Source organism: Chiloscyllium plagiosum, chromosome 24, assembly GCF_004010195.1.
Source record: "Chiloscyllium plagiosum isolate BGI_BamShark_2017 chromosome 24, ASM401019v2, whole genome shotgun sequence".
Taxonomy (NCBI): Eukaryota; Metazoa; Chordata; class Chondrichthyes; order Orectolobiformes; family Hemiscylliidae; genus Chiloscyllium; species Chiloscyllium plagiosum.
The window spans coordinates 9,271,663-9,284,876 of record NC_057733.1 but is presented as its reverse complement, the minus strand read 5'-3'; the positions used below and the strand labels follow the sequence as shown (position 1 = coordinate 9,284,876).

Here is a 13,214-nt window from a genome sequence, read left to right as displayed (position 1 = left end):
AATATTTAATACATTTCAAATATTTTGTAAAGTTAAAAACATGATATGATCCTGGGCAACACTTATTAAATTCTTTAGCTGTCTTAACCCTCACCTAAAACTCGGGGCGGGGGGACAATTGGAGAAATGGGTATTAAATTTGTAATTGATTTTCGACATTAGTCTGAAATGCACGGTTTAATGAGAACAGGGAGTTTTATTTTCTAATTCTAAATTTATGAGCCAGTATTATACTGACTCCTTCCTTTGTAGTCACTGCTGGTTGATACTCATGGCTCTTTCATTTTTGTTCCCCCACTTTGTCCCCAGCTAGGGGCCTGTAAGATCGTAAGTCTTGGCGCATAGTTTGTTCAGTAGTACTGATCTACTGCTGCCATGCCAACCTGTAAGACAAGGCAAGTAAGAGCTCATGTCCCGCACTCGGATACCCTCGGAGCCAGCTGCTCTGCTCTGCCCTCAACTCTAGGACCTGCCCAGCCTTCCTTGGAGCATTTGCTGGCTTTGAGGGTAGACCTAAACAAAGAGAAAACAAATATAATCTTGTTTTTGGTACAAATGAATGAACCACTTTAAGGAGTGGTATAAATAGTCCACATAGACCAATGATATGTGTCTGAGGGAGGTAAGAGTTTTTATTCCTTTTTCTTTTTTTCCAGCTTTTTATAGTCGAGGATTGTTTAAACTATTAAGTTTTCTGTTGCTTTATGGAGCCTTTTTGGTTTTGGGAGATAGCTTTGAGACTAGTTTCTCAATTGCCTTTATTAACCCCTTGAGAACCAGTTTTATTTTATGCTGTTGATTTTCTTAATGTTTTCCTCACTTTTCAATCACTTTGAATCCTTAAAATATCAAGCCACAATTGGAAGCCACATGAACATTTCTTGGGCAATTAGAGAGAAAATTCTATGATTGATTTTGGTGCAGGTAGTCCTCAATGGGTTAATATGAAGAACTGAAAAGACCTCTGTTTATTTAAAAAAAACATGTCTGGAGTCCAGAGTTCTGAAAGAAATAAAAATACCTGGAATTCGATGGCATTTTGATGTAGGATAAAGCATCTGAAAGATGTATGACTCCTAGTAAAGGGAGTGCCTTGAGAGGTGTTCAAATTCCAGTGCTGTGAAAGGACAAAAAAAAATATAAAACATGCCTTAATGTGTCCTTTGGGATAACAAGTTAATGCATTTCCTGAAATTCCTGACAGTTTTCAATAGCGGTATTAACATGTCTAAAATAAATTGGCTGTATAATAACCCTGTGGGCTCATTTCAATGCCCTGGTTTTTCTTCAAGATTTAAATCTAAGGTAATAATACTTCTGAAATTCTGTAATTTTATTAAGTTGAGCCAGTGTGTTTTCATCTGTAATCAATTTCTTGTCTGATCATATAACTATCCTGATTACATTTTAAATTTAATAATGTCCTTTTCCTGTTGGACCTGTTTTTGGTTCCAGACCATTGATTGTATAAAGGAAGTTTCCTTATTTTTAACAGAAGTAAAGTGCTCATGTGATTATAGTAATTGTTGGTTGGCGTTTCCAAGTCTTATGCATCTTCTCAGTACTTTTGGAATCACCATTGTGATTGACAGCTCATACAGTAGCGATGCCATTACACTTGAATATATTCTATAGGCCACCAACTAGTTGGAAAGATATCAAAGAGTAAATATGAAAGAAAATTATACACTTAATGCTAAGGTCCTAGGGAATGTTGCTGAGCAAAGAGACCTTGGAGTTCAGGTTCATTGTTCCTTAAAGTGGAGTCACAGGTAGATAGTGAAGAAAACTATTGGTATGGTTGGCGTTATTGGTCAGTGGATTATGCATAGAAGTTGGAAGGTCATTTTGTGGCTGCATGGGACATTGGTTAGGCCACTATTGAAATACTGCATGCAATTCTGGTCTCCCTGCTATTGGAAGGATGTTGTGAAACTTGAAAGGGTTCAGAAAAGATTTACAAGGATGTTACCAGGGTTGGAGAGTTTGAGCTATAGGGAGAGGCTGAATAAACCGGAGCTGTTTTCATTGGAGCATCAGAGGCTGAGGTGTGACCTTATTAAAGGCTTATAAAATTGAGGGGCATGGATAGGATAAATAGACATGGTCTTTTCTCTGAGGAGAAAGTGAGGTCTGCAGATGCTGGAGATCAGAGCTGAAAATGTGTTGCTGGAAAAGCGCAGCAGGTCAGGCAGAACCCAGGGAACAGGAGAATCGACGTTTTGGGCAGAAGGGCTTATGCCCGAAACGTCGATTCTCCTGTTCCCTTGGATGCTGCCTGACCTGCGCTTTTCCAGCAACACATTTTCAGCTATGGTCTTTTGTCTGGGTTGGGGGAGTCCAGAACTAGAGGGCATAGGTTTTGGGTGAGAGGGGAAAGATTTAAAAGTGATCTAAGGGGCAGCTTTTTCATGCAGAGGTTGGTGTGTGTACAGAACGAGCTGCCAGAGGAAGTGCTGGGGGATGGTACAACTACAGCATTTAGAAGGCATCTGGATGGGTATATTAGTAGGAAGGATTTAGAGGGATATGGGCCAAACAAAGGCAAATAGATTTATTTAGGATTCTGGTCGGCATGGGCAACTATGATTCTAAGTTCAAATGGTGTTCAAACTTTAACTGATAACGTGCAGGGAAAAATTTCAGAATTGTCCTTGGTAGAATTTTCTTGATCAATATGTGTGCAACAGAGAAGGAGGCATTAGGAGCTCCAATTATGGGGAATGAGGTTTGTGAAGTAGATTCAGTACTAGTGGAGAATATCTAGGAAACACTGATCATTTCAACACACTTCAGTTGGCTACGGAAAGAAAGTAAAATCTATAGTAAAAACGCTACATTTGAAGAGGGCCAATTTTATTGAAATGTAATAAGATAATTTGGATACAGTCAAGGTGATTTCACAAAATAAAATATGTGAAGCAATTCTAGAGCTCTTTCACTCAAGTTAAAATAGGAAGGAGAAGAAAAAGGCTTGCTGGGTTTACTGCACAACTGAAAATGAGGCTGAATACAGAAAGCTCCCAGGGAAGATGAAAGAAAATAAGAAGCAAAGGGAAAGTTTGAGAAGAATCTAAGTGTACTAAAATGAAGGGACGAGACTAATTGGGGAGAAGAAATAGAGGTTTTTGCATGGAGCATTGCTGTGTTATTGGATGAATAGCTTGCATCTGCCTTTACCAAGGAAGAAGATACAGCTGATGTCCTAGTGAATGAAGAAGCTGACTCCAGTGGATTAATTAAGGAAAGTCACCATGTGTTTGTTGAGGGTAAATGTGTTTAACTCTTAAGTTTTTTGAGGTTACATAGAGGATTGGAGGGTGATGCATCTGATGTACATGGACTTACAAAAGTATTGAATTGCCACATAATAGACTTGTTACCCTATAATGGAGCCTTCTTTGGACAATGTGCCCAATTCTGAGGGCACTGCATTTTCAGAAGGATGTGAGGCTTTAGAGAGGGTTCAGTAAAATGGTATATACGAAGGGTTCCAAGAAAATGCCATTCAGTTATTTTGATAGGTTGGAGAAGCTGTGCTGCTCTCCTTAGAAATGAGTATTGAGGGGAGGTTTGATCGAAATATTCAAAATCAAAAGGCCCTGTATAAAATAGCTAGGCCGAAACTATCCATTGCTGGAAGCGTTGAGAACAGGATTTAAGTTATTGGCAAAAGAACCAATAGGTACATCAGTTATTTTTAATACTTTGAGAATCTGGAATGCAGTATTTGCAATTGATAGGAGCAGAATAAGCTGGGTTTGGATAAGTATGTAAAGGGCAGATGAGAGGAAATAAATTAGATGGTCTGTTCATTTCAGCCCTCTGCAACAATGAGCTAAATTGTCTCATTCTGCATCCTGTAATTGTTTGAGATTTTGAGCAACTGCCTGGTTTTCAGTCAGATTGTTGATGTAGAGTTTCATTGTTCATCTAACTGACTAGCCAAAACAGAATATCTCTGCTAGGAAGAAGAGTGGGAGAGACCTGGTAATACAACAGGTTGAGGGACGGTGCTGACAGATAGCAGCATGCTGTCTCCTGTCGGATATAAATGTGATAAAGAAATGATATTGATAAAACTCTTCAGCTTAGAGTTTCCTTAAGGAAAATGTCGACTTGTTAACATGAAGTGAGCATGATATTGTGAACAGTTGGGAGCAAGCAAATAAAACAGAACTCTGGCCTCCAGCCTCTCTCATTACTTGGTAATCAGTTAATTTTCTGTATGCATTCCACTGGGATTATTCACTGTTTTGATAAGTGCTTTAAAATATTTGTCAGCATTGAGTTTGAAGAAGTTGATGATTTAAATGTTGGAGTGTGAAGGAAGAAATACACAATATTCGGGCCAGAAACCAAATGATTAAATTGTCAGATGGTTTTGGTGGGACTGCGTGTCAGAGTGATACTTGGGATTGTATCCCATTTGAATTTTAAATTGTATCTTAATACTTTATCTAATAGTCTATGCAGATCAGTTTTTAAAGCAATACAAACTGCTTCAGTGGTATGGTTTAATGTACACCCTTGTTTGAGTCATTTACTGCCCAAACCCTTATGCATTTTTAATGCTTAAATGTCCCTTTGTTAAAAATGAATGGAGTTAGGCCCTTGTCCAATTTGTTTAGCGAATCAGTGCAAGTATAAGAACAGGCCAACAGTCAGATTAGACTTATACTATTAGAACATCTTTGGCTGTATCGTTCTTGTGTTTGAACCGAAGGCATGCATCCTTGGTACATTGTCCTGTCTGTTTAGGGTTTCATATTTCATCATCTATGCTGTGAAAATCACTTCTGAGAGGCTTAGCTGATAGAATTTTGTCTATCAACTAGCATTCTTCATTGCTTCAAGAATCAAGTAGGTTTTTTGGAGGTTTTGTTCATATGGATTGTAATCTGTGACTTTAGATTGTATAAATTGGTCAGGAAAAGGTTTTTTTTTTAATGGAGTGGTTGTTTATGTGTGAAATACCTTTGTCCTTTTTTAAGCTAGTTGGTATTTATCACACATAAGCAAAAGGTAGCCAACATTGTTTAATTTTGTTCTTTGTCTTTGTATTGGAGAAACACCAGATGCTGGTAATCAGAAATTGTTGGAAAACTCAGTGGGTCTGACAGCAAGTGTGGAGAGAAAGCAGAGTTAATGTTTCAGATTTAGTGACCTGTTCTGAAGAAGGGTCAGTGGACCCAAAGCGTTAACTACTATATCTCCATAGATGCTGCCAGACCTGAGTTTTTACGGTAGTTTCTATTTTTGTTTTTGTAGAATTAGTATTTAGGTGTGGCTTAATTTGTAAAAGTGCCTTGGTGCTGGCAGCTGTTTAGCTGGAAATCTCTTCCCCTTTAATGCAACTCAAATGTCTTATCCTCATGCTAAGTATTGACTACAGGCCTGTTCTTAAACTTCAGACTGCCTATATAACTGACAACTGATGTTTAAAATCATATTGAGAGTTTATTGAATTTTCTCTTCCACCATCTTATGCCAGTACCTAAGAGGGTTGATCTATTATTTCCATTCTTGGACACTAATTTGTACAGTTTTTAAAACTTTATTTTGTAATTTCTTCAAAATTACTCATTCGTCATTGCACTGTTGATTTGGTTTGCAGGTGAAAGAACTTCTGACTTCATTTGGCCCTCTGAAAGCTTTTAACCTAGTGAAGGACAGTGCAACATCTCTGTCCAAAGGCTATGCCTTCTGTGAATATGTGGATGTCAATGTTACTGATCAGGTATGATCTTGTCTATGTTATTGGCATTAGAAAAAGCACATTCAGTTTATTTCTAATATCACTTCTAATATCATCTGGCATTTCATGTTAGATGTCTGAATATAATGGAATGACATGTTTTGGATATTTAGAAAAATATATTGTCAATTCATTGTATAGTTGATTAACTTTTTTCTTGAATAGATAGATCCCTACAGTGTGGAAACAGGCCCTTCGGCCCAACAAGTCCACACCAACCGTCCGAAGAGTATCCCACCCAAACCCGTTCCCCTACCCTATTACTCTATTACCCTATTTAACCTAACTAATGCACCTAACCGACGCATCCCTGATCACTATGGGGCAATTTAGCATGGTCAATCCACCTAACCTGCACATCTTTCTCAATTAACCTTGTATGGGATTATTTATGCTGATCATGTGTCTATAATAATACCAAGCTGGTCTTTGAAGTTGTAGAATTCAAATAATTGAGGGGTCGGATTCTTAGGCTAACTATTAGTCAACTAGATGCAACCTTTTTATAATGGTAGGCCTAAAAATAAACCGAACTTGGGGGTGCTTTGGATAAAAAGTAAGGTTTGTACTTTAGCTTCTTTTTGAGTAAAGGATCATAGTACAGAAATCAGAATTAAGAAAAGTGGACATGTAATTCTGTATTAACCCACTTCTCATTCTGTGGTGCACTGGCTTTGTTACACTATATATTGCTTCCTGTTGGAGTGGCTGCACCCAAAAGGAGTTATCTATTTAGAGCACTCTTTGTGTCTTGGCTTTAGCATTGCCTTTTTGTGGTTTTTTTTTGGTGGGGTGGAGGTTTGTGAGCGCAATTGTGATTGCTATGCTTCACTTTAACTATATGGTCCCCACATGTATTCAAAACTTGTGTGGTTACTGGAGATTAAATGTAAATGCATTGTTGTGTTATATAGTGTACACCATGCTTTACATTCTCTACCTTTCACCTCGTTTTGCATGATGGGTGGCATCCTTCATCACTTTTAGCTTTTGGTTCACATAATTCTGTTTCGGCTGACTACACTTGGTAAGTTTGCATGAATGCTGTCATTTACAACAAAAAGAGTTGGAAATCCTTATTTTGTAACTGGTGAAATATGAAAATGACCATTGTCAGCTAATTTTTCAGAGTTATACAGCCCCCCTGGCTTTAAGTAAATTTGTAAAGTTTGTGATCAAATTCACCAGTTGATCAGGGATTTTCTAAAATCTCTTTCCAAGGGTACAAAAGCTAACAACAGAAGGATTTAGGAAAAAGAATGGGTAGCTGGTTTCAACAAGATCCAACCCTAACTGCATCAGCAATCTAATATGTTGCATGCAGTTTGTATGATAAATTTATCACTGATATAAATTAACATCTGTATGCGAAGTGTTGATGATTTCAATTAGCAGCTTTCTGCTCTTTAGGCATTGATACTCAATAACTAAGCATTGCATCTTACCTGTCATTCTCAGTCTAGTGTACTTTATTCTCTGTGCTGATGCATTCAGTGTGCAGGTCCATGTACATAAAGCAGTCAGGGTCTCCTGAGGGCCACATGGTAAAGGGGAAAGTGGGCCACTGTCCTGAGGGGATACCGTAGTCATTGGCTTCTAGGAGAGCTTGGTGTCGGCCAGCCTTTTGGTTCTTACAGCCTGGGATCACATTGCATCTCTGGTTGCAGGCTTAAACTTCTGTGGAGACCAACACTCAAGCCTGCCAAACATAAGCATGATGAATTTCATCAGTTTTCTGCTGGGTCTCCACCAGGGCTTCAGGTATGTCTACTTTCGACCAGCTGATCCTTGCAGAGTTGTGGAGAAGCCCACTATTTCAGTTACCTGCTTCTTGGTAGGTTCATTATGAAGAGTGTCAATAAGGAATGGATTCAAAATGGGGAGGCAGTAAAATCTAAACTACAGAAAAACCTATTTATTTGTGAAAACTGTAGTTTGAGGCCTAATATTCAGTACTGTTAAACTGCTTCTAACAACTCAGTTTGTGATTTCAGAATTCATATTTTTTAACTGACATTGGGGATGATTTACTTTAGCCAATGTATAATGAAATCTTAAACTGTTTAGAACATGGTTGCAGAGTGCTACATAGAGTTTGTAAAGGAAATCTTCCCCAATTGTTTAAGCATCTTTGGAAGCAAGTGTATATTGAAACATGCGAAAATTGATGCACTTGATCAAATATCCTTCTCCTCTGCCTGCTGTGAATAACGTCTGTTCTTTTTAGGCCATCGCAGGGTTGAATGGAATGCAGCTTGGTGATAAGAAGCTTATAGTGCAGAGAGCCAGTGTTGGTGCGAAGAATGCCAATCCGGTAACTAATTTATAATTTTACTTTCTTTGTTGGTCTGGCCTTCGTAAAGTGTAAGGAAACTTATCCGTTGGACAACAAACTCTTATTTGTAAAATTGCCAAGTCTGCTTGTCTACTCATCTCTTTTGACCGTTTATTCAACATCAGCATCACTGTAAAGCATTCTGTTTGCTGTAATATGGGGTTGGCTAATTCTAATCTTGAATGAGCTTTGAGATACGGTATAACATGATACTGTGAGACAGCAGTGCTAACCACTGAGCCACTGTGCTGCTATAGATAACCATAGAACATAGAATATAACACAGGAACAGTCTGTTAGGCCGGCTATATGTGTCGAGCATGATGTCATTCCAAACCAATCCCAGGTTAACCTGTTTCTGACATCCTTACTGTGTTATAATTTATTTCTGCTTTGAAAACCTATGGTATGGATGCTTCATTCCCAATCACAATCATGTAACTACACTTACTATCAGTCTCCTTTTCTCGCCCTGAGTCCCTATATCCAGGAACTACATGCCCATGCTCAGCTTTAGTTTATCATGCACTGTGATCAGAATTGTTTGGTATTCTCACTGTCATCCACCTTCACATCAAGTTTAAATGATTGAACACCGACACAGTGGCTCAGTGGTTGGGGTGGTTAGCACTCTGCCTCGCAGTGCCAGGGATCCGGGTTCAATTTCAGTTCGGGTGACTGACTGACTGTGTGGAGTTTGCACGTTCTCCCCATGTCTGCATGGGTTTCCTCCAGTTTCCCCCCACAATCCAAAGATGTGCAGATTAGGTGAACTGGCCATGCTAAATTGCCCATAGTGTTCAGGGATGTATAGGTTAGGTGCATTAGTCAGGGGTAAATATAGGATAGTTGGGGAATGGGTCTGGGTGGGTTGCTGTTCAGAGGGTTGGTGTAGACAAAGTGCCTCTTTCCACAGTGTAGGGATTCTATGATCTATAACAACCAATAGTATGTAGGCAGATCAAATATTATTTGGGTGCTAGCCTATATTTTGGTGTAGCTATCCCAGTTAGTGCAATCAACAATTGAGCAATTATTAAATGAAGCTTGAACTAAAATTGATTGTGTTAGTTTAATGTGACTGAGCAGTATCTAAAAACTGTGTATGTGGCATGTTGCCACGAATATAAAATGTTGAATGGAAGTCATGTTTTCTCAAAGAAGATTTAATGACCTTATGACTAGGTTTGGATTTGTGGGTTGCATTGGCCTCTCCTCCCTGACCTATCACCTTCATCCCCTCCCCCACTCACCTATTGTACTCTATGCTACTTTCTCCCCACCCCCACCCTCCTCTAGCTTATCTCTCCACCCTTCAGGCTTTTGCCCGAAACGTCAATTTCGTGCTCCTTGGATGCTGCCTGAACTGCTGTGCTCTTCTAGCACCACTAATCCAGAATGTTTAATGTTTCTGTTTAGTTTAATTGCTAACTTTATATCTTATACTTCCTTGAGTAATTATAAAATCAAAAGTGAAATGTTTAAGAGTAATCAGATTTTCTCCCTTTGAGATACTGATTCTCTGTTGAATCCAGATTGCATACACCACTGTCAGCCTATGTATCTTCTTAACCAAGTATCTGTAAATTATGGTAGTTAGCGAACTTTTCAATTTGGAAAAGGGTTTCACTGTTGTGGCCAAGTCTGTCCTTCCCTGAAGACTAAGAACTTCCAGTCTGAAGGTTTCAGTTGTGCTTGCTGAAAATTTGTCATCAGTGAATCTTAACATGTTTCGTGGCTCTGTATCACCTTCACTTGGCAAACAGTTTCATAATATGGTAGCCCCCTGACCTCAACAGTACAGCTACTAGCTTGATTGATGGCTTCTTGCTGGACTATGGTAACTGCCTGGATATCATTAAGTAAGTAAGTGCTATGGATGTATAGAAGAAATATTTGTGCCAGCTGTTTGCTAGAGTAGCTGAATACTAATCATACTGCACTGCTCCTTTTAAACATTTTTGTTTTCTGCCCTCTTAACATGAATCTAAGATCTCTAAGCATTAGTAACGCACGAGCTACTGAAATGTGTTGATTTCTCCTTGATAGAGTCATTCATTTTGAAATTTTTTTTTAAGATGATCAAAATAGCCAATTATTTAATAATAAACTAGCCATATGGCACTGTGTATTTCAGCTGTTTATCCAGGCCTGCAAGTCAACTAAGACTATTTCAGTAGTCACTTTACATCACAAAACATCAACTTCTCATACTAATAATGCTCTGGGAAAAATGTTGCTGTTTCATAGTTTACTGAAATTTAATTTGTTTTGGCTAACACCCACGAATGTAATACTTCGTGAAGTTTTACTAGAGTAATACAAGGGGTGCGGGACTGCAGTTTATAGAAAGATTTGAGAAGCAGGGATTGTTTTTTCTTTGAACAGAGAAGGTTAAAAGGTAACCTAATAAAGCTATTTAAAATTAGTGTTTTGATAGGGCAAGCAGTGTGAAAATAACTCCTCTGGTGAGTGTTGTAACCATACATCATAGAATTGAAGTTATTGGCAAAGGAATTGTAGGGTAACTTAGCTCTTTTGCACACAGTTATTACGACCTAGAATCTGAAAGAGTAATGGATTCCATCCAAACTCTGAAAAGACAATTGGACCTGTAATTTAAAAGGACTAATTTATAGTGAGTGGGTCCACAGCTGGCACAGAAATGGTAAACTGAGTGACCTCTCCCGTGCTGCAAGATTCAGTCTCTTGGTCTAAATTGGATCCTGTGATCTTTATTGTATTAACCAAACTCAGTGCATTTCCTTCCAGTTGGTGATAAACCTTTCATGTGTCCATTGATAAATAGGTGTAAAATACTCTCAGGTTTAAGCACGTGGTTTACGCTTGACATACTATCATCTTGGTATAACATTAAACCACAGCCTCATTTGCATTCAGAGACGTTAAGGAATCCACAACACTTCCATGAAGACTATTGAAGTTCTGATCAATTGTATTATCTCAACAGAACTATAAACTGATTAACTGGACATTCATCACAGTATAGATTGGATTTTTTTTCACACAATTGATTCCAGATTAGACTGCATGATCATTACTATTAGTAAAAGTTGACATATGCATCAGGATGCTATTGTTTTATTTCTAGTGTCATCTTATTGTATTTTATTTCATTTTATTTTCTACATCCATCATGGTTATCTGGCATGTTCAGCAGCAATGATGAAGACTTGCAGGAATGAAGGAACCTTATTCTCTCTCTCACCACCACCCCCCCCCAAATCATAAAGCTATAATGTGGTGAATTTGCAGATGCTTGTTTCAGGAGAAAAACATTAATTTGCTGCAAATCCGTTATTATCTGTTGCAGAGTGCCATTATTCAAACACCAGTTACTGTGCAGGTGCCAGGCCTTCCATCAATGCAAGCTCAGAACACAGGGCTTCCAACTGATGTGCTGTGCCTGTTAAACATGGTGTCACCAGATGAACTCATTGATGACGAGGAATATGAAGAAATTCTGGAGGACATCAGAGAAGAGTGTAGCAAATATGGAACTGTGAAATCTATTGAAATCCCACGACCACTGGACGGACTAGAAGTGCCTGGCTGTGGCAAGGTAAAGGCTTTGTAGAGTCAGAATAAATCAGAAATCTCAAGCCAATAAGCTGCTGTTGAAATTAGACTTAATTCTGAATTAATTGAACTAAATTACTAGAATTAGAGTATTTTGGAGTTACCTTGAATGTCTGAATTGAACCAAAGATTTCTTCTACTTTGCTCAGTCCAATAGCAACAGAAAGAGGAATCTGAAGCCTCAAAATCCTATATAATTAACATACACCTATCTGACCAATTGGATTCGTTGGTAAATTCTTGCCAGGGAGATTCTGTTTCTGATCAAGTGCTTTGTTGCCCTTGGCTCCCACGTCAGACAACACATTGTTTCATCTGGGAAGTATATATGTTTTATTATCAAGGCTGGATTTCTTGTCTATATATGTTAAAAAGCATAAAATCTAGTTCTAACTGAGAGTAGGGTACCTGTACCTGACCTTCTACCATTCCCACACCACCCTGACTCCTTCCGTGATGATACAATTACCAGTGAAAAGAAGAATTCAAAGATGTCATATTACATACAGTTTATGTCTGCTGGCCAGATTACCAGGGAGGCGATGTGTGAAGATTACTAAACGATTGATGGAGATAGAAATACTGAAAATAGGAGCAGAGTTGGACCATTCAGTCCTCTGCCATTAAATATGACCATGGCTGATCCTCCACATTGATGCTTGGTAGCAACTACAGGCAGCCACTGGGAACTGCAGTGATAGTCATAAAGTCATACAACATGGAAACAGATCTTGTAGATCTAACTCATCCATGCCGACCAGTATCTTAAATTAATCCAATCCCATTTGTCAGCAAATTTTTCCATGTCTTTCTAAACTCTTCATATTAATGTACCCATCCAGATGCCTTTTAAATGTTGTATTTGTAATCATCTTTCATCACTTCCACAGGCAATTCTTTCCATACGTGTACCACCCTCTGTGTGGAAAAAGTTACCCTTGGATCTCTGTAAAATCTTTCCCCTCTCATCCTAAACCTATACCCTCTAGTTTTGGATTTCCTTACCCTGGGAAAAAGACCTTGGCTCTTCACCCTATCCCTGCCCCTCATAATTTTATAAAACTCTATCAGGTCACCCCCTCAGCTTCTGATGCTGTAGGGAAAGTATTCAGCCTCCCCCTATAGCTCAAACCCTACAACCACACAAAACTCCTTGTAAATCTTTTCAACCCCTTTCAACTTTCACATCTTTGCTATAGCAAGGACACCATAATTGAATGCAATATTCCAAAAGTGGCTTAACCAATGTCCTGTACAACCGCAACATGACATTCCAACTCCTATAGTCTATGAACTGACCAATAAAAGCAAACACCGCTTTCACCACCCTATCTGTGACTCCACTTTCAAGGAACTGAGCCTGCACAAAGGTCTCTTTGTTCAGCAAAGTGTCTAAGTTTTCCACTGATTTGCCTTTCCAAAATGCAGTACCTCACATTTATCTAAATTAAACTCGGTATGTCACTCCTCAGCCCATCTGATCAAGGTTCCATTGTAGTCTGAGATAACCACCATCACTGT

At 38.7% G+C, this 13,214-nt stretch overlaps 1 protein-coding gene across 3 annotated transcripts in view; it reads left to right on the top strand.

Annotated features, from left to right (window-relative positions):
* Positions 1-13,214, top strand: part of LOC122562014 (splicing factor U2AF 65 kDa subunit-like) — a 53,904-nt gene that overhangs the window by 36,394 nt on the left and 4,296 nt on the right. For all 3 annotated transcript variants that reach the window (XM_043714407.1, XM_043714409.1, XM_043714408.1), the window contains exons 8-10: positions 5,618-5,740; positions 7,986-8,072; positions 11,428-11,676. In XM_043714407.1, coding sequence (XP_043570342.1) covers positions 5,618-5,740; positions 7,986-8,072; positions 11,428-11,676 — 459 coding nt within the window. The remainder of the gene's footprint in view (positions 1-5,617; positions 5,741-7,985; positions 8,073-11,427; positions 11,677-13,214) is intronic.